Source organism: Myotis myotis, unplaced genomic scaffold, assembly GCF_014108235.1.
Source record: "Myotis myotis isolate mMyoMyo1 unplaced genomic scaffold, mMyoMyo1.p scaffold_m19_p_5, whole genome shotgun sequence".
Classification (NCBI taxonomy): Eukaryota; Metazoa; Chordata; class Mammalia; order Chiroptera; family Vespertilionidae; genus Myotis; species Myotis myotis.
The window spans coordinates 21,005,812-21,032,748 of record NW_023416357.1 but is presented as its reverse complement, the minus strand read 5'-3'; the positions used below and the strand labels follow the sequence as shown (position 1 = coordinate 21,032,748).

Here is a 26,937-nt window from a genome sequence, read left to right as displayed (position 1 = left end):
AAGAGCCACAGTCAAGGGGTCAAAGAGCAGCATGTGGCTCACGAGCCGCGGTTTGCCAACCACTGTTATAGACAAATAGATGGATATAAGAAAGTCCGAAAATAGGCCCATGCATATGTAGACAATTGGTTTTTAACAAAGGCACAAAGACAATTCAGTGAAGAAAGGATAGGCTTTCAATGAATGGTGCTGGAGCAATTGGTTATTCATAAGTAAGACAAGAGCTTTCTGTTCATACATAGTAACATATGCCGAACTTGATTCACAAAGGACCATAAACCTAAATGTAGATCTCACTCATATGTGGATTCTAATGAACAAAATAAACTAACAAAATAGAACCAGAGGCATGGATACATGGAACAGACTGACAGATGGCACAGGAGAAGGGTTGTGGGAGCTGGATGAAAGAAGGTGAGATTAGCCAAAGGACATACAGGCATAGCCCACAGACATAGACAGCAGTGTGGTGAAGCTAGAGTGGAGAGGGGTGGGGACAGGGTAGAGGTGGGCAAAGGGGTAGAAAATGGGGGACATCTGTAATAGCGTCAACAATTTAAAAAATAACTTATCAAAAACATTTCTAAACGGAAACCTATGAGAAAATCTTATTGACCTTGTTAGGCCCAATCTATATATATATATATATATATATATATATATATATATATATATATATACTTCATAAATCAATTTAATCAAAATTAAAAACATTTTACTTTTTTCACATTTATTAATCTTGCCATTGTTTGAAATTATGTTATCAAATAATATTTATTTCAAATATATTTTAAGGATATTTTCATTATCTTAAATAAGTATTAAGAATGTATTTCACTATAGAGCCTTCAGGAACTTGATTATAAATAATAAAAACAAGAACAATAATGGAGAAGAGATTCCATGCATATGTGGAGTGCCAATTATTTACTAACAACTTTTATTAATACAATTCCCAACTACTAATTCCCAAAATATCGGGCTTAAGCTTCTAAAATAATAGGAAATGTTATAATTGTACTGGAAATGATCACAGGTATAATAGTTTCTAGCAAATATTTTAAAATATAAAGTAAGAGATGAAATAAAGATGACTTTTGCTTCAACAACTTTTAAAGTTTACAAAGGAGAAGTTACCGTAAATTATGCAAACTCTCCTCTAACTCTTAGGGAACAGTATACGTTTATAGAAAATAAGATCTAACATGTCCTGAAAAGGCATGTTAAAAGACAAACATCATTTTGGTAACTGTTCCTATTACTTAGAATCCAATCAATTTGAATTTCTGTAGAGTCAGTGCTTTGTGATATAAAACTGTTTTATGCATCAGAAAATTTCTATGCCCCGAGTAGGGCATTACAGGATGTGTTTTAATACAGTTTACATCTGTCATGTTGTAATCTCCACACGCTGTGGAGAGCTCCACTGCCTTTTAATGCACTCAAGAGAAATACTGCTTTACCATGAATCTTATTTCTAAGCATGTTTGAATTAACCTCTAAATCTTCTTAATAATAAAACAATAGAAGTAAATAGATTGCTTACAAATTATTGTGGATCAAAGCATAAATGTCAATGCTGGAACACTGAGAACACATGGTTATATTAGAGAAGTGGAATGCAATCATTTTGGTCCCCAAACCACTTTATATAGCATATTTTATTCTATCCTGAAATAGAATTCATGACAAACAGAAAACAACACAACAAATTGAAAATTTTAAAATAAAAAGTAATATTCAAATAATAATATAAATGAAGAATAAAATTAAATAATTAGAATTTTAAAATATGTATTTCAAGTCATAAATGTTGAGACATAACTACATAGAGGAAGTATAGTACTTGGATGTTTGAATCAACTTATAATTCATTCATTCAATTTATTGATAATGTACTAGGCACAATATTCTGTTCTAGGCACAGTGAAAAGAGTAGCAAAGAAAAGAGTCAATTCCCTTCCTTCCTTTGGTTATAGCAGGATGACAATATCTACACTAATAAAAGACAAAGATGCTAATTGACCGTACCTTTGCTATGCTCATCAGCCAATCAGAAAATGTGTGCAAATTAACGCAACAAAGATGGCCGTTAAATTTGCATACTTCAGGCAGATCCCTCTGGGCTGCCCTGCCCGGGGCTGGAGGCAGCACTATCCCAAGCCGCCGCCCGCCCCAGCGCGGGATCCTGGCCTGCTGTGTGCAGCCCAGGGCGGGGGGTGGGCGGCAGCGCGATCCCCAGCCACTGCCTGCCCCAGCGTGGGGCGGGGAGGACGGCAGTGAGATCCTGAGCCACCGCCCGCCCCAGCGCGGGATTCAGGCCTGCCGTGTGCAGCCAGGGGCAGGGAGGGTGGGGGTGGAGCGGGCGTCAGTGCGATCCCCAGCTGCCGCTCGCCCCAGCACGGGATCTGGGTCTGCTGTGTGCGGGGTGGGGTGGGTGGGGCGGATGGCAGCATGATCCAAGCCTCCGCCCAACCTAGCATGAGATCCGGGCCTGCCATCTGCAACCGGGGGAGATGGGGCAGGCACCGCGGGACCGGGCATGCCATCTGCCACCAGGGGAGCGGGCCTAAGCCAGCAGGTGGTTATCTCCTGAGGGGTCCCAGACTGTGAGAGGGCACAGGTTGGGCTGAGGGACCCCACCACCCTGCCAGTGCACAAATTTTTGTGCACTGGGCTTCTAGTATATACATAATAAGTAAATAAAGCACATGTAATATATTGTTATATATGACATGTTAGTGGTGGTTTAAGAAATTTCTTCAGAAAACAGTTGTTCTACAGCAAAAAAGCATTCTAGGAAGAGGGAACAAGAGGAAAGGTCCTGGTTAAGGAGAGCAGCATATGATATGAGTTGCAAGGTGAAGTGAAAAGAACATTGTGGCTGGAAAGGCCAAATTTGGGGAACTAGTGCAGGGGATTAGAGTAGAACATGAGGTCAGAGAAGTGACCAGATGTCATGAAATAAAGTACAGAATTGTAGGTCCTTGTCAGATGTTGGGTTTTAATCAAAGTGAGATGAAAAGCCATTGGAGTATTTTGTGCAGAGATGTGACATGGCTGGACTGACATTGTAACAGGAGTACTGGGATTTTTAGTTTAGAAAATAAATGCAGGAAGGGAGGTGGAGAGCAGTCAGGGGCATCATGGAGTTGGAGACCAGCAGAGTGGCAGTGGGTGAGCTTAGAAGTGGACAAGCTTTCCAAACATAGCAACATGATTAAATTCTTCCAGACAATAGTGTTCATTATGTTACAAACTGATTTGCTGTAGTAGTGATTTCTTTTTCTATTTTAGTTAACGCTAGTTGTTCCACAGACCAATCTATGGGGAGCAGAGGAGAGGTCTTCAGCCGAAGGCACTCCTACTTTGTTTTTGTTTTGTGTTTTTATCTTACTTTAACATTTGAGCAGGATTAAATTAGAGGAAAGGGTGACGCTGTTTAAAAACCATTTACATACCATTGCATAACAGAACAGTTGCATGTTTTCTGTAGTTTATTTATATCACCATTTTGTTTTTAATGCTTTAATTTATGTTAAATTACTCTGGAAATATTGACCTGCAAAATTAACTATATCTCTACTCTATATAGAGGTTATAATTCCTGAAAACAGTTAAAGTGCCAAAACAGAAAAAGCCATAAAAGCTTAATGTGTCCCATCTTTAGAATGTGTTTGAAAGAAATCACTTACTATTTTATTTTCTTAAATTGTGGACATGTTACTAGACAAGCAATTGTTTCTCAAATTAATCATTCTTTTATGCAAAAAAGGGAAATAAATATTTTGGTTGCTATTATCCATTAATCTTTGTCACATTAAGTTTAAACTGACAGGTAACATTCATAATATTGTCAACTGACTGTTTTGTTTGTTTGTTTATTTGAAGCTTTTGGAAACATGTACAAAACATTGATGAAATGTTGGAAACCAGTTGAAACACAGTAAAATTCAACCCAATAAAGTAAGACTGCTTTTTCTTCATCCACGCTGGGAATTTTCAAGAAGTGAACTATGACAATAGATCGATTTTTGCTACTGTTTCTCATCTGGGTATGCTTGCCACACTTCTGCTCTCCAGAGATAATGTTCAGAAGGACTCCTGTGCCTCAGCAACGAATTTTAGGTACACGCATACCCAGAAGTGATGGCAAAATTCTGCATCGTCAAAAACGTGGTTGGATGTGGAATCAGTTTTTCTTACTGGAAGAATATACAGGATCTGATTATCAATATGTGGGAAAGGTAAGTTTTTATTGAAATCTCAAATATTGACATTCTTTCCTTATGTGTCTTATTAAAGAAAATTTGAAGGTAATCAAGAGCATCATTCTTATAAATTTGATTCTCTAAATATTTGTAAAGCAAAATTAGTTTATAGGATATAAATTGTAATTTAAAATACTATGGAAAGAATGAATATAACATGATAAAGGAATTCATTTCCTAGAAATCTGTCCACTAACTTATGGATTAAAGCAGTACTAAAAATTGCAATTTTAGAATTCGTAGCTAGAAATCAATAATAGTGACAAAACTGTGTCAGTATAGTCATTAAAGTGACAGTGCATATAAATAATATAAAACATACATAGCTTGTATTCCTGTTGAATTCAGTAAGGAAGAAAGGACACGTTTAAAAGTTGATTAACATTCTACAGAATGAGAAAGCAACTGTCATTAAAAATATAACCTAAGGCCAGAAAATTTCATATTTATAAGAAAACTTATTTCAGATATATACTATTTATTTTTCTTAAGTCTCAAAATAGATACAATTCTATAAATGAACATAAATAAGAAGGGGCAATACTAGTTTAGTTATTGCAATATGTTGTAGACAAAAACGAATTGTCATTCTGTTTAATTAAAAAAGTTAGCAAGGAAAATTAGATGTGGTTGGGAATGGAATGAGAAATGTGACATACAAGCACTGCAATAATAACTGCTTTTATACACTAGATTGTATTAATTTCCCATCTTTTTCTTGGAACTATCTAAATCTAATCAAAGTTAGATAATGTCTTCAGAAATAATTCACTTTAATAGTTAGGGTTATTATTTTTATGGACAGTTATGAAAATATGTCTAAGAAAAATAAGCAGTTAAACACACCAACAAAAGTAAAACAGATATAATCACATGTTAATACATCACAAGTGAACACTATAAAATTATGATAGATACATGTGTTGGTGACTTTTGCATTAACCCAAACATTAATAGTTTCATTCAAATAACTAAAAGTGTGTTAAAAGTTTTTATAGTAAGAAAAACTGTTTTTAGAGAATACATGTTCATTGATTTTAAAACATTTTGATACATTTATTTCATGTTTCAATTATTTTAGTCTTTTTTTAAGTGTCAGGCAATATGGGAATGATGATATTAAAGGTTAAGTGGCAAATTGAGTATTAGGAGGAATAAAAGAAACAGCAACCTAAGCAATATTACCAGAAATCATATAGAAGTGACTTGTCACAGTCTTCATCTGGTTGAATGCCCAAGATCATAGGGCTAAGGTTTAGGATTGCTGGTATAGGCAAGTTTTAGTTTATGAAACTAACCACATTAAAATATAATAGAAACCTGAACCATATAAACTATAAATAATTTTCTTTGATTCTTTCTAGGCATAACAGTTATTTGCTTATTCACATCTATTTTTCTTCATCTAGTCCTTAATGAGGATTTAATAAATCTTGATAAATTGAATTATCCTTATCTTATGCACTCTCATGATATTCAAGCTACTTCATATGTAGTTTTATTTATTCTCTCCCCAAAGAATATGAACACAATGAAATCAAGAACTTTCTATTGCTCTTTGTTTCCTGCTGTTATAGTAGAGCTTATTATTAATTGATTGAATTGACCTGATTTCTATTGAATTAAATTCCCAGAGTCATCTGATACCACTTGGCTCTTGATAGGGAAAACTAATCTAGAATTTTACATCACTATGTGCAATTAAAGCTGGTGTATACTTCAGATTTTTCCATTTTAATGTCTTCTGTACTCTGCTTTATAAAAGCAAATCAGAAAACTCTTTAATGACAATAGAGCTAAGGAATTCATAAAATGTGTTTGCCAGTTCTTTTCTATACAGTATATGCAGAACTACTAGATTAACAGAAATATTAGATGTTGTAGCTCTGAGTTTGCCTCTAATGTACATAGTGTCATATTTAATCCCTTTTGTCTTTTATGTCATGACCTTTGAAATAGCTATTTAAAAATTTTCTTATCTATACTATAATATATACATATATTAACTACTTATTAATTATTTATATAGCATTAATAACTTACACAATTAAAATTTTATTTTAGATGTACACATAAATTTATATAAGCCAAAAAGGCAATATGCAATGTAGTTTATTTCAATAAACATATGTCGTAATGATTATAAGTTGAGGCTAAGGCATATTTTCTTCATGAAGTATAAAAAATTAAAAGTTCCCCAGATATTCTTTCCAACATGACTTCTAATGAACTTATTACATTCATCCTCCTTTCAGATTAGTTTAGACATAGGAGTAATATGTGCCCCAATTACTAGACATAGGAAGATGGTGATAGACACACATTGTAGTGAGAAATGTATATTGAGTTCAGAATAGGGACAGTGGAGAGAAATACACTGGTGGAGTAAGAATAATACTAAAAAGCATATGCATGAAGAGAGGAAAAAATAAGAATTAGCCAAAAACTTAGCCAATCTAATCCTATAAAGCAGGGGTTCTCAACCTGTGGGTCGCAACCCCTTTGGCAGTCGAACGGCCATTTCACAAGGGTCGCCTAAGACCATCCTGCATATCAGATATTTACATTATGATTCATAACAGTAGCAACATTACAGTTATGAAGTAGCAACAAAAATAATTTTATGGTTGGGTCACAACATGAGGAACTGTATTTAAAGCACCAGAAGGTTGAGAACCACTACTATAAAGAATGAATGGCATATAATCTAATCTAATAAAAAGAGAAACATGCATATTGACCATACCTTCGCTATGCCCCAAGCCATGCCCTCCAGCCAATCAGAGCAATTATATGCAAATTAACCCAACCAGGATGGCGGCTGGCGGCCATGGAGCTGGAGCAAGCAGGAGGCTTGGTTGCCCGGGAGATGGAGGAAGCCAAGCTTACCGCCTGCCCTGGCCAGCTGTAGCCTCCGCTCAAGGCAACAAAGTTTCAATTATAGAAGCTAAATAAATCCCAGATACCTGCTTCCAGTCAGCCTCCACTGGGAGCTTGGGTGGCTGAGGGCCATGGCCAGCCTGCAAACAGCCATCAGGCCCTCACCCAGGATGGCCACACGCTCATGGGGTGAGGGTCCCCGCTGGGGGGCTTGGCCAGCCGGCAAACAGCCATCAGCCATTCACCAAGGCTGGCCACACCCTCTTGTGGTGAGGGTCCCCGCTGGGGGGCTTGGCCAGCCTGCAAATAGCCATGAGCCCCTCACCCAGACTGGCCAGGAACCCCAGCAGGACCCTCCACCCTGAAATGGGTGGCAAGCCTGAAAACAGCCATCAGCCCCTTACTGAGGCTGGCCAGGCACCCCAGCGGGACTCCCCCACTCCAAGGGGGCTGTGGGCAGCCTGAAAACGGCCCTCAGCCCCTCACCCAGGCTGGCCACACCCCCATGGGGTGAGGGTCCCTGCTGGGGGGCTTGGCCAGACTGAAAACAGCCATCAGCCCCTCACCCAGGTTGGCCAGGCACCCTAGCAGGACCCCCACCCTGATCCAGGACACCCTTCAGGACAAACCAGCCAGACCCCACCCATGCACCAGGCCTCTATTCTATATAATAAAAGGGTAATATGCAAATTGACCCTAATAGCAGAACGACTGGAAATGACTGGTCACTATGACACACACTCACCACCGTGGGGCAGATGCTCAATGCAGGAACTTCCCCCTCATGGTCAGTGAGCTCCCACAAGGGGAGCTCTGCTCAGCCACAAGCTAGTCTGACGGCTGCCAGCACAGTGGTGGTGGTGGGAGCCTCTCCCGCCTCCTCAGCAGGGCTAAGGATGTCCGACTGCAGCTTAGGCCTGCTCCCCACTGGCAAGTGGACACCTCCTGAGGGCTCCCAGGCTGCCAGAGAGATGTCTGATTGCCAGCTTAGGTCCAATCCCCTGGGGAGCATGCCTAAGCCAGCATGTGGACATCTGCCAAGTGGTCCCAGACTGCGAGAGGTCACAGGCCTGGCTGAGTGACCCCCCTGAGTGCACAAATTTTTGTGCACCAGGCCTCTAGTTTATCAGATAAAAAACAATTTCTGCTTAAGATGTTAAAGCAAAGGAAAATTAAAACGCCTTACTTCTCATTCGGTTAAAGCAGAGGGAAAGTTAGAAAAATAATATAACTACTAATCAGAAGACCTTATTTCTGCCAATAATTTTCTGTCAGTGGTTAAGTCAAGTATCTTCTCCTTGCCTTCATTTCACATCTATTAAATCAAAGTGTTTTCATATATATTTTTAATGTGAATATGTTGAGTGTATGATTGCACCTATTTATCCGCTCACTGAATACAAGTTTTGTCTGAGTCCATTTTTGTCCCATCCAGGCAATACGTAAAGGAGAGAGAAGAGTGGAAGGCAAGAACCCACTCTGTGTATGAATGTGTTGTGATCTAGATGTGAATATTGTGTGGATACAGGCAAGAGCTTTGATTTTAATTCTTTGTGGCTGACTCAAATTAGAAGCTCTAAGACAGTTCAAAATATAGATTTCTCATCTCTTGTAGTCTTATGCCAACATAGCTTCCTGCAAATACGACTCTTCTGTGTGACTCATTTTACCCTGCCATGTGTGTACTAAAACCGGTGCTCTTTACTTCTGCCACCAACCCATGTAACCATTTCCTTTTTTCTAAATAAGATGGTGTTGATTTTTTCTTTCTATGTAATACCAAGTATTTTGTCACATTGAACTCGGCCAACTTTTTTTTTAGATCCTCAACTCCAGATATCCTCTCTTAGTGTATTTTCCTCCTGCTCTTTTAAAATTCACTGCATATAGATAGCCTTAAGTCATCACTTTTTTTTTTTTTTTTTCCTAAAACTGGGCTGTTGTTTTTCTTTCTTAATCTCCTAAAATCCTTTGTTTTAAAAAATAGGAAGAAGGATATCTTCTCTATAGGTATGTTATTTTTAAACTGAGAGTTGAAAGACAAGTTTCAAAGTTGTAAGGCTCTTTTCTGGATGTCCACAGTATGGTGGACTTCATTCCTCTAGCTCTGCCATTGGGTTTCTTAGATCTTTTTAAGCTCCAAATAAATGTTGTCAGCTGGCCAGAGCTCTAGCATAACATTTGCAATAGCCATGCAGACAACTTTTTGTTTTGTTTTGTTTTGTTTTCAGAACTGGCTTAGTAAAAGTCTGAGTTTTTGAAAAGCATAAATTTGAGTCTACCCTTTCCTGTATTTAGGATTTTTATTAGTCTTTATTTTATTTTATTTTTTTAATATATTTTATTGATTTTTTACAGAGAGGAAGGGAGAGAGATAGAGAGTTAGAAACATTGATCAGCTGCCTCCTGCACATCTCCTACTGGGGATGTGCCTGCAACCCAGGTACATGCCCTTGACCGGAATCGAACCTGGGACCTTTCAGTTCACAGGCCTACACTCTATCCACTGAGCCAAACCGGTTTCGGCTAGTCTTTATTTTTAAACTAGATATGGCAGTATTGGTATACTGTAGCCTGCTGGGCTTATAAAGTTCATTGTTAGTTTTTCATGATGTTTTCATTCCAGTTGATTCCATGGTGACAGTTTTAAAATTGAGTATGGTGTAATAGTTACACCACAGGAATTGGCAGACACACAAATTAGGAATCCTGCCTCTGGACAGCTAGTTGTTAATAAGTTGCCAACTTACCACTGTAAATTAGCATTTCTTTGATGAATATATTGCTGAAATTTAATATAATATTTTATGGATACATAAGTATGTTTTCTGGCATATTGTATGTAAATACTCAATAAAATTTTGTAATCTATCCCCCTTCTATCTTAACTACAGTTCTCATGGAATTTTTTAACTATTTTGTTATTCTTATACTGACTCAGTACTGAATAATAATGTTTTTTGACCTGAGACTTAAATTAATTTATTTTCCTGTCACAGTTTTCTCATTTATATTTTTCCTTTGAGGCATTTTATGATGGCTGATCTCTGTGGCTTCTTAATATTAATCAATCTCTTCTTAATTTAATTGAAGCTCTTTCTTTTACATCTTACCTCCTGTTAAAAAGCTAGCTTAAAACTTTTCCCATTGTCTATACCAATGGTCGGCAAACTGCGGCTCGCAAACCACATGTGGCTCTTTGGCCCCTTGAGTGTGGCTCTTCTACAAAATACTGACTTCTGCACATGAGCCACGAAGTTTCAATCGCACTGTACGTGCGCGCCTGCATGTGGTATTTTGTGGAAGAGCCACACTCAAGGGGAGAAAGAGCCGCATGTGGCTCGCAAGCCGCGTTTGCCAACCACTGGGCTAGACCTTTACACCTTTAGCTCCATCAGATTTCTGATATGGGTTTCCCTCAGAATTGCTGACCTGGTGTGAGGCATCTCCGGAAGTTGAGGCAATCCATGGAGGGGATTTCACTCCACTGGAGCAACATTCCAGGCCAAACTGGAGCTGGTAATTCTATACACAAACCACAGATAATTATGTTAACCTGATTGTTTTCATTTCAAACAAGATTGACTAGAAATATTTTGTCACTTTTAAAGTCATCTGAAAAAGTTCTTACAAAAATAATATCTCTAAGAAAATAATAATTACCAATTGAATAGAAAAATTATAACATTTTTGGAAAAAATAAATCTCAAGGAAAACACACTTGCTCAAACAGACACACACATAGACAATAGTATCTCACCAGAAAAATGTAACAATTCAAAAAAATAGATATATATTTGAAATAAATTTACCAAGTCTACTAAAAGTTTGTAAAAATTGAACTATTTAAATTAAGAAAACATATGAAAATATTTGAAATAACATAAATTCGCACAAATTATTTTAGAAATTACGTTAATGGTTCTGAGGGAAATCTGTTGACAGTAGAAATTATTTTTAAAATATCTCATTGGGTCTCTAGAGGCATGCATTCATTGCATTTATTTTAGCATATGTATAAAAGGCTTTCACATCATATATGTGTAAATTAGTATTCTAATGAAGTTCCTAAAATTATTGTTTCATTATTGTAATTATATATATAAAACATAAAATTTACCAATTTAACTATTTTTCAGTATATACTCAGTGGCATTAAGTACATGGATTTTATGGTGCAACCAGTAACACCATCTCTAGAGCATTTTCATCCCAAACTGAAACTGTACCCACAGAGCAAAAACTTCCTTTTTCTCCCTCCCCTGAGCTCCTAGAAATTACCATTCTATTTTCTGCTTCTAAGAATTTGCCCATTCTAGGTATTTTATATTGGTGAAAACACATAATACTTATTTCTTTTTGCTGTGGCTTATTTAACTTAACATAATCTTTTAAAAGTTCATTCATGTTGCAGTATATATGAGAAATCTATTCCCATTTAAGGCTGAGTAATACTGTATGGTACATGTATGCTATTACTAGTATTTTGTTTATGCATTCATCTGTCAATGGACATTTGTTTTATGATTACATTTTGGCTATTGTAAATAATGGTGCTGTGGCCATTGTTGTACAAATGTATGTTCAAGTCCTAGCTTTCAATTCTCTTGTGTGTATATCCATATATGGAATTTCTGTGTTATAATAATTCCATATTTATTCTTTTGAGGAACCACCATACTGTTTTTCAGAGTGACTGAACCATTTTACATTTCACCAGCAATACAAAAGGGTTCTGAGTTCACATCCTTGCCAACACTTTTTTTTTTTTTTTTTTGGTTTTGTTTTGTTGATACTAGACATCCTAATGGTGTTGGAGCCCGCAACCAGGGCATATGCTCTGACTGGAATCGAACTGTGACCTCCTGGTTTATAGGTCAACGCTCAATCACAGAGCCACATTCTTTAAATTAGAATGTTTGTTTTAAATTATTTTATTTTGAATGATTTTGAAATGCAAATTAAGATTACATTCTCTATGTCCAATATTGCTTTATGGAGGTAACACATTCAATACATGAATGTTTTTCTGTATGATTTCTATTTTACATATTTTTATTTTATAACAAGCCTAATTTTAAAAGAAGTATTTTAAAGTTGCTTATAATAAAAACTAAAACTAGAAATGCACCATGAAGGCAAACATAGCACAAAACTACTCATCTGTAATTATTGAATTTATTTAAAACATCAGGTTAAGGAAAGACTAACTGTTATAACCACAGAGATACTCAAATGAACTAATACCTAAATGCAACATATGATTTGTCTGGGTAATTTTACTACATAGGCTATTATTGGGAAAATTGGTGAAATTTAAATGGAGCCTATCATAATATCAATAATCAATAATACATTAATACTTTTGATAGATGATTTGAGATTATGTAAAACAATCCACTTGTTGGTAGGAAATACAGGCTAATGAACTCATGAATGGTAGTTCATCAAGGTGACAACTTACTCTCAAATGGTTAAGTTGTTTCAATTTTTTATAAGTTTGTGTTTACATTGTTTAAAAGAGCTTATTTTGCCCTTTAAATTAGTATACCTGTGATTGTATTTTCATTTAATAATTGCAACAATTAGAATCTTCAGTATTATTTTAAATGGAAATAATGAGAATGGGAACTTTTGTTTTGACCTTACAGAGAAATCATTATGTCTTTCTACACCATCTACACTAATAAAAGAGAAAAATGGTAATTGGTGTACAGCGCTACCCTTTTCATTGGCTAATCAGGGTTATATGCAAATTAACTGCCAACAAGATGGCGGCTAATTTGCATATGTAGGCACAATGCAGGGAGGCGAAAGGGAAAGCAGGAAGAAGCCCCCTGCCACTGACAGTGATCGGAAACCCAGGGGGGAGCTAAGAGCCGCCTTTGCCCTGCCCCCCAGCCATGATTGGAGAATCAGGCGCCTTTGCCGCCCTGGCCAGTGATAGCAGGAAGTAGGGGTGGAGCCAGCGATGGGAGCTGGGCACGGTCGAAGCTGGCAGTCCCGGGAGCTAGGGGTCCCTTGCCTGGGCCTAAAGCGGAGCCCACAATCATGGGGCCGCTGCAGCTGCCACTGCAGGTCCCCGCTGCCCGGGCTGGATGCCTAGGCCAGAGGCGTTAGGCCTGGGCAGGGGCGGAGCCTGCAACCACGGGGAGCTGGGGGTCCCCTGCCCAGGCCTGACACCTCTGCCGGAGGCCTCAGGCCTGGTCAAGGGGACAATCCGGTGATTGGTGATCGGAGGCTGATGAGGGTCAACTCCTCTGGCCGAGGCATCAGGCCTGGTCAAGGGGACGATCCGGTGATTGGAGATCAGAGGGTGATGAGGGTCAACTCCTCTGGCCGAGGCATCAGGCCTGGGTGGGGGGTGGAGCCGGGGATTGGAGAGATATGATGGTCCCCTTGCCCAGGCCTGAAGCCTGGGTCAGAGGTGTCAGGCTTGGGCGGGGGGTGGAGCAAGCGATCAGAGGGAGATGAGGGTCCCTTGCCCAGGCATGATTCCTGGGCCAGAGGCCTCAGGCCTGGGCGGGGGCCAGAGCCAGTGATGGGGGGAGATGGGGGTCCCCTGTCCAAGCCTGACACCTCTGTCAGAGGCGTCAGGCCTGGGCAAGGGGCGATCCTGCGATTGGAGGGTGATGGAGGTCAACGCCTGAGGGCTCCCAGTATGTGAGAGGGGGCAGGCTGGGCTAAGGGACACTCCCCCCCACACACACACCCAGTGCACAAATTTCGTGCACTGGGCCCCTAGTATATGATATTAACCACAAATTATCTCTTTCTCTCTCTCTCTCTCTCTCTCTCTCTCTCTCTCTCTCTCTCTCTCTATATATATATATATATATATATATATATAGCTAATATACAAAGTCCCCCCAAGGGAGTTCGACCACCAGCAGAGGAAGGGAGGCCCCAACCGACAGCCATCAGTCAGGGAAGGGAGGCCCCAGCCGGCAACCAGAAGGCCCCTATCGTTCCTGATTGCCGGCCAGGCCTAGGGACCCTATCTGTGCACGAATTTCATGCACCGGGCCTCTAGTGTAGATGAAGTGACAAATAATGTTTGCAGTAGTTTATAATAAAAATAAAAATTAATGCTAAGACTCTTGTATATTTTTTCACTGAACAGTATGTTACGAGATGTGTTGAATCCCATGATCTGCCATAATCATCATTATGATTATGGGCAAATCACTTAATCTCTTGGTTTTCTGGTTTCAACACACCTATAAACAGAGCAGCAGGTGAGATTAAATTTGCAACACCTTTACATTCTTTACATTTAATACTTCTATACTGACATAGCTAATAAAATAAAAAGATAAACAAAAAAAGCACTACACAGAAAAAAAGGAAGATTTCACTTGACTTATTTAAACTTTCTCTATAAATCTCTTCAAGAAAAGTATTTTTAAATTATTGAGGTATTATTTACATAAAGTGTGTTTTCTTATAAAATTTTGAATATAGTTATGTAATTACTACAGGCCCAGTGCATGAAAATTCATGCACTGGACGGGGGCTCCTCAGCCCGACCTGCCCCCTCTCACAGTCCAGGAGCCCCCAGGGGCAGAAGGCGACCTAGTGATCAGGGGAAGGCAATGCCCCATCACACCTCTGCTGTTGCCACTGCCAGCAGCACAAGCCTTGCCCGGCCCTGTTTACCTGCGCCTTGGGCGGCTCTGGGTGGCTGGGTGGCTGAGGGGACTGGGGGTCTCTGGAGGCAGGCACGCAGAGCCTTGCCCCATGCCTGCCGCCCCACTGGGGCTGGGGGTACTGGGCGCCACCATCTTGTGGCTGTGGGCACCACCATCTTTGAGGGCATGGCAGTCAATTAGCATATTCCTTCCTTATTGGCTGTGGGTGCCACCATCTTTGAGGGTGTAGCAGACAATTAGCATATTCCCTCCTTATTGGCTGTGGGTGCTGCCATCTTTGCTATAGCGTGAGGGTCAATTAGCATATTCCCTCTTTATTAGATAGTATATATACTTAAACTCATGAATGGTATTTGCTAAAGTAATTCCATTTATCTTTTTTTCTTATTAATACCATATGCAGTTTGAAGATTTATAATATTATTTCTACACTATAGTGTTGAATTTAACTGTTACACAGTATTTCATTATATGCATCTACCAAATTAACAACCATTTAGCTGCCCTACTCAAAAAGACTTTGATTCTATTGGTCAACAATAAGAGGCAACATTTTGCGTGTTTATTTTGGTTGGTGCATTTTAAATTCCTATACATGGTGCACAGTAGGAACAGATTTATGATCCTGGCCTTCCCTAAAGTTCTGAATCCTGGTTTTTAATTAATTACTATAGTCATTGTCCCTTGGCTTCTTTATAATATAAATTACACCGAGTGAGATAAAGGAAAAGAAGAATGCAATAAGGTTAGTACTGATGGATTGTTTGAATGTGGTCACCAATTAACCTTAAATTAAGTTCAGAGTAAACTCTCTGTAACACTGCTAGAAGTATATATAGTGTTGTCTTTTTCATCTCTTCCCACTGAACTTTATCTTCATAATTTTCTCATAGAATTATTTATTGCTTATTTATTTACTTATTTGATTTAAGACTTTATTTTTTAAATCAGTTTTAGTTTCACAGTAATATTGAAGGAAAGGTAAAGGTATTTTCTGCATACTCCCTACTCTGGGGCATGTATATTATCAACATCACTGAATAACATGGTAAAATTGTTAGAACTCATGAACCTACATTGACACATTATAATCACCCAGAGTCCATGCTTACATTAGGGTTAACATTGGTATTATATAGTCTATAGTTTCAAACAAAGGTATACTGATAGGTACCCATCATTATGTTATCTACAGAGTGTTTTCACTGCCCTGAAATCCTCTGTGGTCCACCTATTAATCTCTTCCCTCCAACCTCCAATCCCTGCCAATCACAGTCTTTTTACTTTTCTCAATAGCTTTGCCTTTTCCAAAGTGTTACATAGTTAGAATCGAATATTTTGTAGCCTTTTTCAGATTGGCTTCTTTCACTTGGTGATATGTATTTAAGACTATTTCATGGCTTCCTGGTTCATTTTTCTTAGCAAAAAATAATATTTTATTGTCTAAGTGCACCATTTATTTATACATTCACCTATGGAAGGACATCTTAGTTGCTTTCAAGCTTTAACAATTATACAGGGGTGGGCAAAAATAGCTTTATAATTGTAATACAGATAAATAATACAATAATTAATAAACAATAATACAAGAACAAACTGTTTCACATACACACACCTGTAAAGCTCACTTGCCCACCTCTGTGATACAGCTGCTAGAAACACCCAAGTGAAGGTTACTGAGTGGACACAAGAGCTTTCAACTCCTTTGGGTAAATTCCAAGGAGCAGTATTGGCAAAAGGATGTTTAGTTTTGTAAGAAATCCCCCAAATGTCTTTCAAGTGACTGCACTGTTTGCATTCCCACTAGCAGTGAATGAGAGTTCTTATTGTTCCACATTTTTGCCAGCAAGAGTGTTGTCCATGTTCTGGATTTGGGGAATTTGAATAGGTATGTGGTGGTAACTCATAGTTATTTTAATTTGAATTTTCCTGATGACGAATGATGTAGAGCGGCGGTTCTCAACCTGTGGGTCGTGACCCCTTTGGGGATCAAACGACCCTTTCACAGGGGTCGCCTAAGACCATCGGAAAACACATATATAATTACATATTGTTTTTGTGATTTTAATGAAGTCTAGTTTATCAATTCTTTCTTTCATGGATTATGCCTGTGATTTTGTACCTAAAATACAATTTGCATACCCAAGGTTTACTCTAGGTTATTTCCTATGCTATCTTCCATGAGGTTTTAGTTTTGCATTTTATATTTAGGTCTGTGATCCATTTTGATCAAATGCAAATCTGTACCAAGCACATATTTCTGAAGTAATTAATGTATAGTAAGAAATGTACGTTAACCCCCTGAAATGTCTATTTTCAAATTCCATAAGTCTTATGTCATTTATATTATTTTTACTACTAATATATGTAAGCATAATATTAGCACTAAATAAAAGTGGAATGTACATAATCCTTTTAAATGTTAAGTAATAAAAGTAAATTAGTTGAGGGTATAGTGTATGCCAGTTATTGCTAAGCAATATAGATGCTGTAATTTACACAACAATATTGCAATACAAAGATTGCTATTCCTACTTTACCAAAAGGAAACTGAAGCTTAGAGAAGCTAGCTATTATATCGAGTTACATAGCTCTTAAATTATACAGCTAGGATTCAAACTTAGTACTATATTATCAGAAAACTTGAATTATTTCACTATAGTATTCTAGCATATTAGTAAATAGATGTAAAACATTTTATTTTTGTCGGTAGTACTCTTATTGAATGCATAAATCTACCAGCAATACATTTCAACCTGAAATTCCTTTACTCTTAAGATGCTGACAATCGTTTATAAAGAACCCTGAAGTTTCAACTTAGCAGCCAAATTCTTTGAAACTATGACCTAATCCAGTGGTCGGCAAACTCATTAGTCAACAGAGACAAATACCAACAGTACAACTATTGAAATTTCTTTTGAGAGCCAAATTTTTTAAACCTAAACTATATAGGTAGGTACATTATTATTAACTTAATTAGGGTACTCCTAAGCTGTCCTTTGCTAAAAATATCCTCAATCTGATTGAGGTACGTTCACTGAGGTTGACCCCTTCCAACTCTCCCATCCACACTCGTCTTGTATACTTATTTTGTCTATCTCCTTTCAGAAAACCACCTTCTGTGCATGGGCCACGAAGTTTCAATCGCACTGTATGTGCGCGCCCGCACGTGGTATTTTGTGGAAGAGCCACACTCAAGGGGCCAAAGAGCAGCATGTGGCTCGCGAGCCGCGGTTTGCCGACCACTGATCTAATATATCAGTCTTAGTTTCCCTATTTTTAAAGGAAATAATGGAATCTATTCATGAAAGTTGTAATTTCGGAAATTAAAAGTAGATGATGAATGGGCAAAATTTTAAAACTCTTATCAAGCCCCATCTAAATGCACAGCATTGTTACAATTTAGGGTGCATATCAATTGAAAAACACAATAGCTTCTAACAAAAAGCTCATTTATTTCAATGCAGTTTTAACTATATAAATGCAAAGAGGAATCTAAAGGAAACACTCAGAAATGGAAGTGGCCACATAGATAATAATTACATGTTGATTATATGCTTATGTTGGTGGTTGGACTTCTTTCTCAACCTATTTTCCTTCTGGCCTGTTTCTTATGCCAAAATGTGTAAGCCAATGGAAATGCATAGAATACTGAAACACACACACACACTTACACTCACATAACACACATAGAATTTAAAATATTTCCAAATGAAACATCATATCCTTATTTTTAATTTAATCAACAGAAAGTAAGAACATCTGCCTTTTAAAAGGGTAAGCAGCTGGGATCATGTATTACCTAAGTAAAATCATCCAAAAAATGTTAAGTTAAAGGCAAAAGGTAAATAGCAGATGTTCACAAATTTAAAGATAAAAATAAATCAACAATGACATGAAAATACCAAAATATTAAAAAGTCACACTTTAAAACATGGAAAGTATGCTATACATTTAATTCATCTCTGGCCCAAAGCTGTATGCTAACTGAAATCTGGCCTGTAAAATGTAGATTATTAAATCCTTTTAGGGATTCCATAGAGTTTTCCATATAAACTCAAGATTTTAAATATGAAAAATCTTGTGGTCACCTAAAATAAAAATATAGTTTTCCAGACTAATTATGGTTTTAAACACTTCCATTCCAATAGATTATTACTTTACTTAATTTCTTATAATCATTTTGTCATAGTGTCATTGCTTGCTAAATATAAATAATAGTTTATAAGAATATTTGAAATTCTAAATGTTCTGTAAAATTCAGAATCCAAATAATAACTTATAATAATGAACAGCTAAACAAATTTAGTGATGTAATTTATATATGTAATTTCTGTATAGCCAACTATTCTGAAATGATAAAATGTAAGAGCTTTGTATTAAACATCTTCAGTTACAGAAATTCGCCTCAAATCTTAAGTAATTTTCAACATTACTTTCTGATAGTCTTACAGATTTTCAATACTTAAGTGATATTTGGTTTATAACATAACTCTGTATTTTTAAAAAAACATTATCTTTTTTTTTCCTATGCTTATTTTGCTTAATATCACATAAAATTATAATAGGCTCAAAGTAATTTACTTTTATATGTTGTGCCTTTAAAAAAAAAAAAAAAAAAACCTTGAATTTGGGGAATGGTTAGAAGTTTTAAGCAAATATATACAATTTCTATAATGATTTCTCAAAGGAGTTAACAATTACATTCAATTTTTGCCTGAGAAAACTGATATGTATCATTAGTCGTATCTTCAGTCCATTTTATTCATCTCATTTTGTTTAGGGATTATAACACATTTTAAGTAATTGTTAAATTCAGCAGGGAGGGTTTAGTTGGACTATCGTAAGTGGCTGCAGAAGCTGAAGTAGTTATTTATTCTTATAGACAGAGAAAGTTATTGACAACCTCACTTTTTTTCTTGTTTTAACTGAATGAAAATTCATCTCATTTTCTTCTCCCTTGACTAATGACTAAAGAATGCAAGAAACAACTTAGCTGAAAAATGAAATTAAGCTATTGAATTTTAATGGTGTGTTGTCTTTATTTTTATGTTAAGAGGATCATGAATGAAATTAAGTGTGAAATTATATGGAAATATATTGAACTATTTTTTTCAACTAGCAATTGGTTTTATTTTATTAAAAACAGAATGAATATAATTTGAAAATGAGAAAAAAGGACAATGAGAATAATTTTAAGGGAATTAAAAGAGAATAAATATATCAAGCCTTTTGTACTTAGCAATAAAGTCAAAGTACAAACAATGCAGAAAACTCCAGAAAATTACAATTTAGGAATTTCTCAAGGTGATAACAGTGGTAAATAGGAAGTATCTAAATTGAAGTGTAAAAAGTAAATACAAAATTAATTAATTTTAATAACCCCACTTTTATATGTTTTCAAATTGTAGAATATAGTACTAACAACACTGAAAACCATCTATCCCCCTTGTCATATCACCACCAGTTATCCACATCAATATTTTTTCATAGAATTTAGACAAAGGAAATGAGGTGGCCTAGGCAAACTTGAAAGCAGTAACTTTAAATATAGTTTAGAGTTATGATATTTAAAAGAAAATATGAAAAATCTTGAGATTAAAATTAAATTTTAAATCATTTTCAATATCTCAGAGTATATTTAAAGTATTTTTGTGAACAAGCTGATGAGAATTCAGATAAACAAAAATTATGAAGACTTTATGGGCAACCTAAAGTGGAATGGGTCACTGTGATAGCTACAACCACCACCAGAACTGCAGTAGACAATGAGCGTAGTATAGGAGAAAGCTGAGATGGGAGTTAGTGTTGATTTCAACTTCATTTTGCACTCATTGGTTATTTTGTTCAATTTCTCCTCCACAATCAGCTGTGTAGATTGGCTTCTCTTACCTACCTCCCCACTTACATCTCTATTAATAGCACAAGCAAAACATTCAATCACATATCTTCCTGGAAAAGATTATGGCTCTCAAATTGAGTATTAGTAATACCAGTATCTGTGCATTATAGTGGACATGGGACCACATTACCTTCCCATTTCCCACGTGTGTACAACTTATTTTGAAGTTCTCGATCCCAATAGTCTATTCTTGCTGGAAGACAACTTTTCATAAATTTCTCACATTTTTTTTTCACTTCTAGGTATTAACACACCCAATTTGCTTAGATTAATTTACATTCCAGGATAGTACAAATAGAAACTAGCCGGCTACCCAGGGGCATTCCAGGATGGTAGAATCCCCATGCAGGTTTCCTTAGATTCCAGAGAATAAAGGTAAAGCTAGGAATTCCCATGTGGTTCCCTGAGCTCAGTGTCTCTCAGCTGTGACACCAACTCACATGCACAGTTGATCTGTGAGGCTGCATCATTCCCCTTGGGACTTGGGAGCAAGGGAAACTGATACAAACCTGAAGCTTTGGACGTCTTCTCTGCTTCACCTAGTAAACCGTCTCAATCTATTTGTGTTCATTGTGTCTTTAGTGGCCAAATCTATGAAATGTGGCAAGCCCACCTAGCAGCTGCCGTAACGCACTACTTTGGTTCTGTTTGACAATCCTCTTTGAAAAGCATGCAGTCCTCATGCTCACTTATTGGTCAGGCTTGTAAGGAAGGAGAAAAGTCATGTAAGCCTCTAATGAACCTTTTATGCAAATGTAAAAAAATTGCAAAATGTCACTAACACTTTAGAAAATCCCACAGCACTAAAAAAGAAGAACCTCATTTAATAAATAGAGCATCCCTCTCTGGGGTACCAAGAAATAAGCCACAGAGAGTAAAGAACTTTAGAATAATTAAATTAAAATTTCTAAGGAAGTGGAAAAATGTAGGACATTTTTATAAAAAGAATCATTTGAAACATGTATTTTATTTCACATGATAAATAGTCAAAGCCAATGTTAAAAGGGGGTGATATGAATGAAACAGTGAAGGATAAATCCAGAAGGCCTAATACACTTCTAATAGAAAACCTATTGGCAAAATTGCAGGTGAGCTCTTCACCCGCCCCGCCCCCCGCCCTTTGCCTACCTCCAACCACCTCCATTTCTTCTTATGCCACAACTATCTTCTTCTTGGGACAATCATAGATCATTAGCTCCAAGTCCAGGCCCAGAAAGGCAAATTCCCCTGAGGAAAAAAACAGCTGGCAATCCACAGTTCTCCTCTATACAATTCTCTCCTCTCAGGTTTTAGTCCATTCAGTTCTCCTGGTTTGCATACTGATTGGTCCTTGGCAATATGTGTGGTTTTTTGTTTGTTTGTTTGTTGGGTAATCTATTTGGCTGTTCTATATTTTGTCAGTGGGAATGTTGTCCTGTTTATTATTAACTATGATAAAATGCAGATGTCTATAATGACTTACATAGTTTCAGAGACAAGTTTAGATTCACATTTCTATCCCTAGCTATTACTAAAAAAAAATTAAATTTGTATCCCAGTAATTCATGTAGATGTCATATTTCACTGATTCAATCTCAAAGTTAACTGAAATTCCTATCTAACTTGCAGCACAGTCTTTTTCAATATGAAGAATGATTTTATGTACATTTATACTTATAATATAGGGTGATCAATCCCCACTTTTTATTATGGGCTTCTAATTCAATTTTACTCCATCCAGAATGTTCAGCCTTTTCAAATCAGTAGCACAAAATGAACTCGTTAGTTCTCATGTCTGTGGCATTTGACTTTTTTATGTCCATCCCTCCTACAAATAAATAATTCTGTGTGTGTGTACAGTGAAATGTTCAGAGTCCAAAAGAATAGAATATTTATTATCCGCAAAATAAATATATTTGTAGCTCCATAAAGGCATAAAAATAATAGTTTAAAATTTGTATAGGTGTTATAAAATTAGGTGCATATATGCATATGCATACAAACACACAAGTTAGAATTCTGTTTTTAAACACAAATTAGGAAGGGAAGTGAGGTCAAGTTAGCCTTTCAAAAGAGCTTGAAAATGGGCTTCATGTAGGATATAAGGCATAAATATGAACTTGATAGAAGAGTAAGAATTTATAGGGTGGGTACATCAACTTAATGTGGAAGGATACAAGTTATAGAGGCATGATATTTTCTGGTAAGTTTGTGGAATAGGTTTTATAATTTGATGAAGATATGAATGTCTCAGCCAAAAGAACAATCTCCTTTTTTGTTAATACATTTTTATTTTATCGATTTCAGAAAAGAAAGAGAGAGAGAGAGAGAGAGAGAGAGAGAGAGAGAGAGAGAGAGAGAGAGAAACATCAATGATGAGAGAGAATCGTTGATTGGCTGCCTCCTGCACGCCCCCTACTGGGGATTGAGCCCACAACCTGAGCATGTGCCCTTGACCAGAATTGAACAGGGGACCCTGCTGTCCTCAGGCTGACATTCTATACACCAAGCCCAACCAGCTAAGGCAACAACCTCAACAATCTCCTCTCTTGACTAGGACATTTACTTGATTTATCTAGTTATTTATTTCTGACCAGACTGTAAAACATAGAAAGTCGAACTAGACTAAGCATTCTTTTTTAAATTTAGTGGTCTATGGCTATATTTTAGAGGATAATTGAGCCCCCTGATATCACATAAACATTGTATTTTACACACAGACACACAAACATGCAAATTTTTTCCTAGGGTAGGGGTTCCTATCCGTTTTTAGATTATCATTTCATTCAGTGCCTTAAAAATAACAATAAATGTAAAGTCCAAACTTGTTTTAATTTTTCTCCTCCTTGACCATAACCCCTAGAAAGAACATGCAGCTTCCTGGTCCTTCTCTTTTGGACATCCAATTAGGTACTTGTTACTCTATAGATTTCAAGATAAAAGCACCTTTACAAGCCTTAGAAACCCAAGAGATTTTGCCTCTAGCAAAAGTCTTTAAAACCTCTAACTCCTAAAATAGCACAATTTAGTTTATCTTCAATTTAGTTTATCTTAGTTCAATCTAGTTCAAGAAATACTTATTTAAGTAAACTCCTTCAATAAATCCTATCCCTAGCCTTCTCCCCTCTTACATTATTTATCACTGCACCTTTATAGGCACAAAGGAAGGAGGAAATATTCTCAACTGCCACTGTAGCCCAGAGGAAAGGGGTGATCATTTGTTATTTTTTTCTCTAATTTCTTTTATCTTATTAATCAAAATAAATCTCATGGTTTTAAGTATTTTGCATTTACTTACATTTTTAAACATGTATTGATAGATATATTCCTATATTTTAAATCCAAAATGGTTAAGAAGACTCCTTGAAGTTGTGAGGGAAAATAGGTATACAATGTTCAATGTCATTTGCACACCTCAAGATTTTTTTTTAATTCAGTGATTTTCAAAACTGTAAGAAGGAAAATGCTAGGAGAATATAAACCTTATCTAAAATATTTTCCAATAACTCTCTCTAAAAAGAATAAATTAATTATTAGAAAGAATGTTTTTATTGTATACTATACATGACAGTTAAGGTCTTGAGGCAGATGATGTCCTGTAAAATATATGTCTATGCAAAACTTAAATAAATGTCTTCAATGTAATCTCAATATCTTTACAGTGCTAGCAAAGAAATGTACCCTTCTTAAGACACTTTAAGGTATAAGTCAGCAGTAGTTTAGCAGGAGATGTCTTGAATTTTATAGACAAAGAAAAGAAATCTGACCTGTTGTAGGGTCCTGAGTAATCCCTCATTTCTTTAAGGAGAGCCCCCAGTACTTTAGGACCAGCCCAGATTAGACTCACCAGTCAGGGTGGCCCATGAAACAAGGCCAATTTTCAACTGGTTGCACTCTTGGGAGACCAGATGGGAAGAGGAATCTCCAGTTATTGAACCCAGACCTCACGAAGGTTCTTTTTTTCTCTTGGAGGAGATCTTTAGAGAACCCTCTCAAATGTGGAAAATAAATCACTTATTTTTTATGCCAGACACCAAGCCGTATAGACATCATTGTCCATCCATTGTTTCATCCTCTGTGCTTTTCTCTGGCCCCAGAAAGAAAGTGTTCAGGAAAGTATTTATCAATCTAAATTATATATTTGTTGATGGCCAGAGGGAAGGAGGACAGGGACTGGGTGGAGGTGGGCAAAGGAGGGGAAATGGAGACATCTATAATAGTGTCAAAAATAAAAATACAGTTAAAAATAAAAATAATAAATTATATATATGGGTTATTTTTAAATGACCATAAATATTTTTACAATCCATTCCATTTCTATTTTTTTTTCTTTTTTTTTCTTTTTTTATTATTATTATTATTATTATTATTAGTTAAGGTATTACAAATGTGTCCTCATCCCCCCCATTAACCCCCAACCTCCCCCCCACACACACTCATGCTACCATCCCCCTGTTGTCCATGTCCATTGGTATGGCTTATATACATGTATACAAGTCCTTCGGTTGATCTCTTCCCCTTACCCCCGCCCTCCCCTACTTTCCTTCTGGGGATTGATAGCCTGATTGCTGTTTCTCAGTCTTTGAGTCTGTCCCTTTTCATCAGTCTATGTTGTTCTCTATAATCCACAAATGAGTGAGATCATGTGGTATTTATCTTTCTCTGACTGGCTTATTTCACTTAGCATAATGCTCTCCAGTTCCATCCATGACGTTGCAAATGGTAAGAGTTCCTTCTTTTTTTACAGCAGCATAGTATTCCATCGTGTAGATGTACCACAGTTTTCTAATCCATTCATCTACTGATGGGCACTTAGGCTGTTTCCAGATCTTAGCTATGGTGAATTGTGCTGCTATGAACATAGGGGTGCATATATCCTTTCTGATTGGCGTTTCTGGTTTCTTGGGATATATTCCTAGTAGTGGGATCACTGGGTCAAATGGGAGTTCCATTTTTAGTCTTCTGAGGTAGCTCCATACTGTTCTCCACAGTGGCTGCACCAGTCTGCATTCCCACCAGCAGTGCAGAAGGGTTCCTTTTTCTCCACATCCTCTCCAACACTTGTTGTTTGTTGATTTGTTGATGATAGCCATTCTGACAGGTGTGAGATGATAACGCATTGTCGTTTTGATTTGCATCTCTCGTATAATTAGTGACTTTGAGCAGGTTTTCATATGTCTTTCGGCCTTCTGTATGTCCTCTTTCGAAAAGTGTCTATCTAGGTCTGTTGCCCATTTTTTTATTGGATTGTTTATCTTCCTTTTGTTAAGTTTCATGAGATCCCTGTAAATGTTGGAAATTAAACCCTTATCGGTGGTATCATTGGCAAATATGTTCTCCCATGTAGTGGGTCTTCTTGTTGTTTTGTTGATGGTTTCCTTTGCTGTGCAAAAGCTTTTTATTTTGATGTAGTCCCATTTGTTTATTTTCTCTTTAGTTTCCATTGCCCTAAGAGCATTATCAGAGAAGAAATTTCTTCGGCATATGTTTGCGATTTCGCTGCCTGTGGATTCCTCTAGTATTTTTATGGTTTCCCGTCTTACGTTTAAGTCTTTTATCCATTTTGAGTTTATTTTTGTGTATGGTGTGAGTTGGTGATCTAGTTTCATCCTTTTGCATGTATCTGTCCAATTTTCCCAACACCATTTATTGAAAAGACTGTCTTGACTCCATTGTATGCTCTTGCCTCCTTTGTCGAATATTAATTGGGCATAGTGGTTTGGGTTGATTTCTGGGGTCTCTATTCTATTCCATTGATCTATATGTCTGTTCTTGTGCCAGTACCAAGCTGTTTTAAGAACAGTGGCTTTGTAATACAGTTTGATATCTGGTATTGAGATCCCACCTACTTTGTTCTTTCTCAGGATTGCTGCAGCTATTCGGGGTCTTTTTTTATTCCAGATGAATTTTTGGAACGTTCGTTCTAGATCTGTGAAATATGCTCCATTTCTATTTTTGATGGAAAGTAATGGTTTCATTTGGATTCATAATACTTCATTTATATTTTTCTATATTGTCAATCCTATATAATAAAAGGCTAATATGCACATTGACTGAACTGTGGAACCAGTGGTGCAATGATGGGTCACTATGATGTGCACTGACCACCAGGGGGCAGACACTCAACACAGGAGCTGCCCCCGCCACAGGCCCCAGGCCAGCCAAGGTGGATGACAGTGGGGGCCCCCCAATCGCCCCTCCGGCCACCCCACAGATTGGTGATGATCGCGCACCAGGTGTAGGGACCCTACCC

General features: G+C 37.0%; 1 protein-coding gene across 1 annotated transcript in view; it reads left to right on the top strand.

Annotated features, from left to right (window-relative positions):
- CDH10 (cadherin 10) overlaps positions 1 to 26,937 on the top strand; it is a 135,022-nt gene that overhangs the window by 59,568 nt on the left and 48,517 nt on the right. The window contains exon 2 of the mRNA XM_036310947.1: positions 3,892 to 4,247. Within this exon, the coding sequence (XP_036166840.1) occupies positions 4,017 to 4,247 (231 nt within the window). The 5' untranslated portion in view covers positions 3,892 to 4,016. The remainder of the gene's footprint in view (positions 1 to 3,891; positions 4,248 to 26,937) is intronic.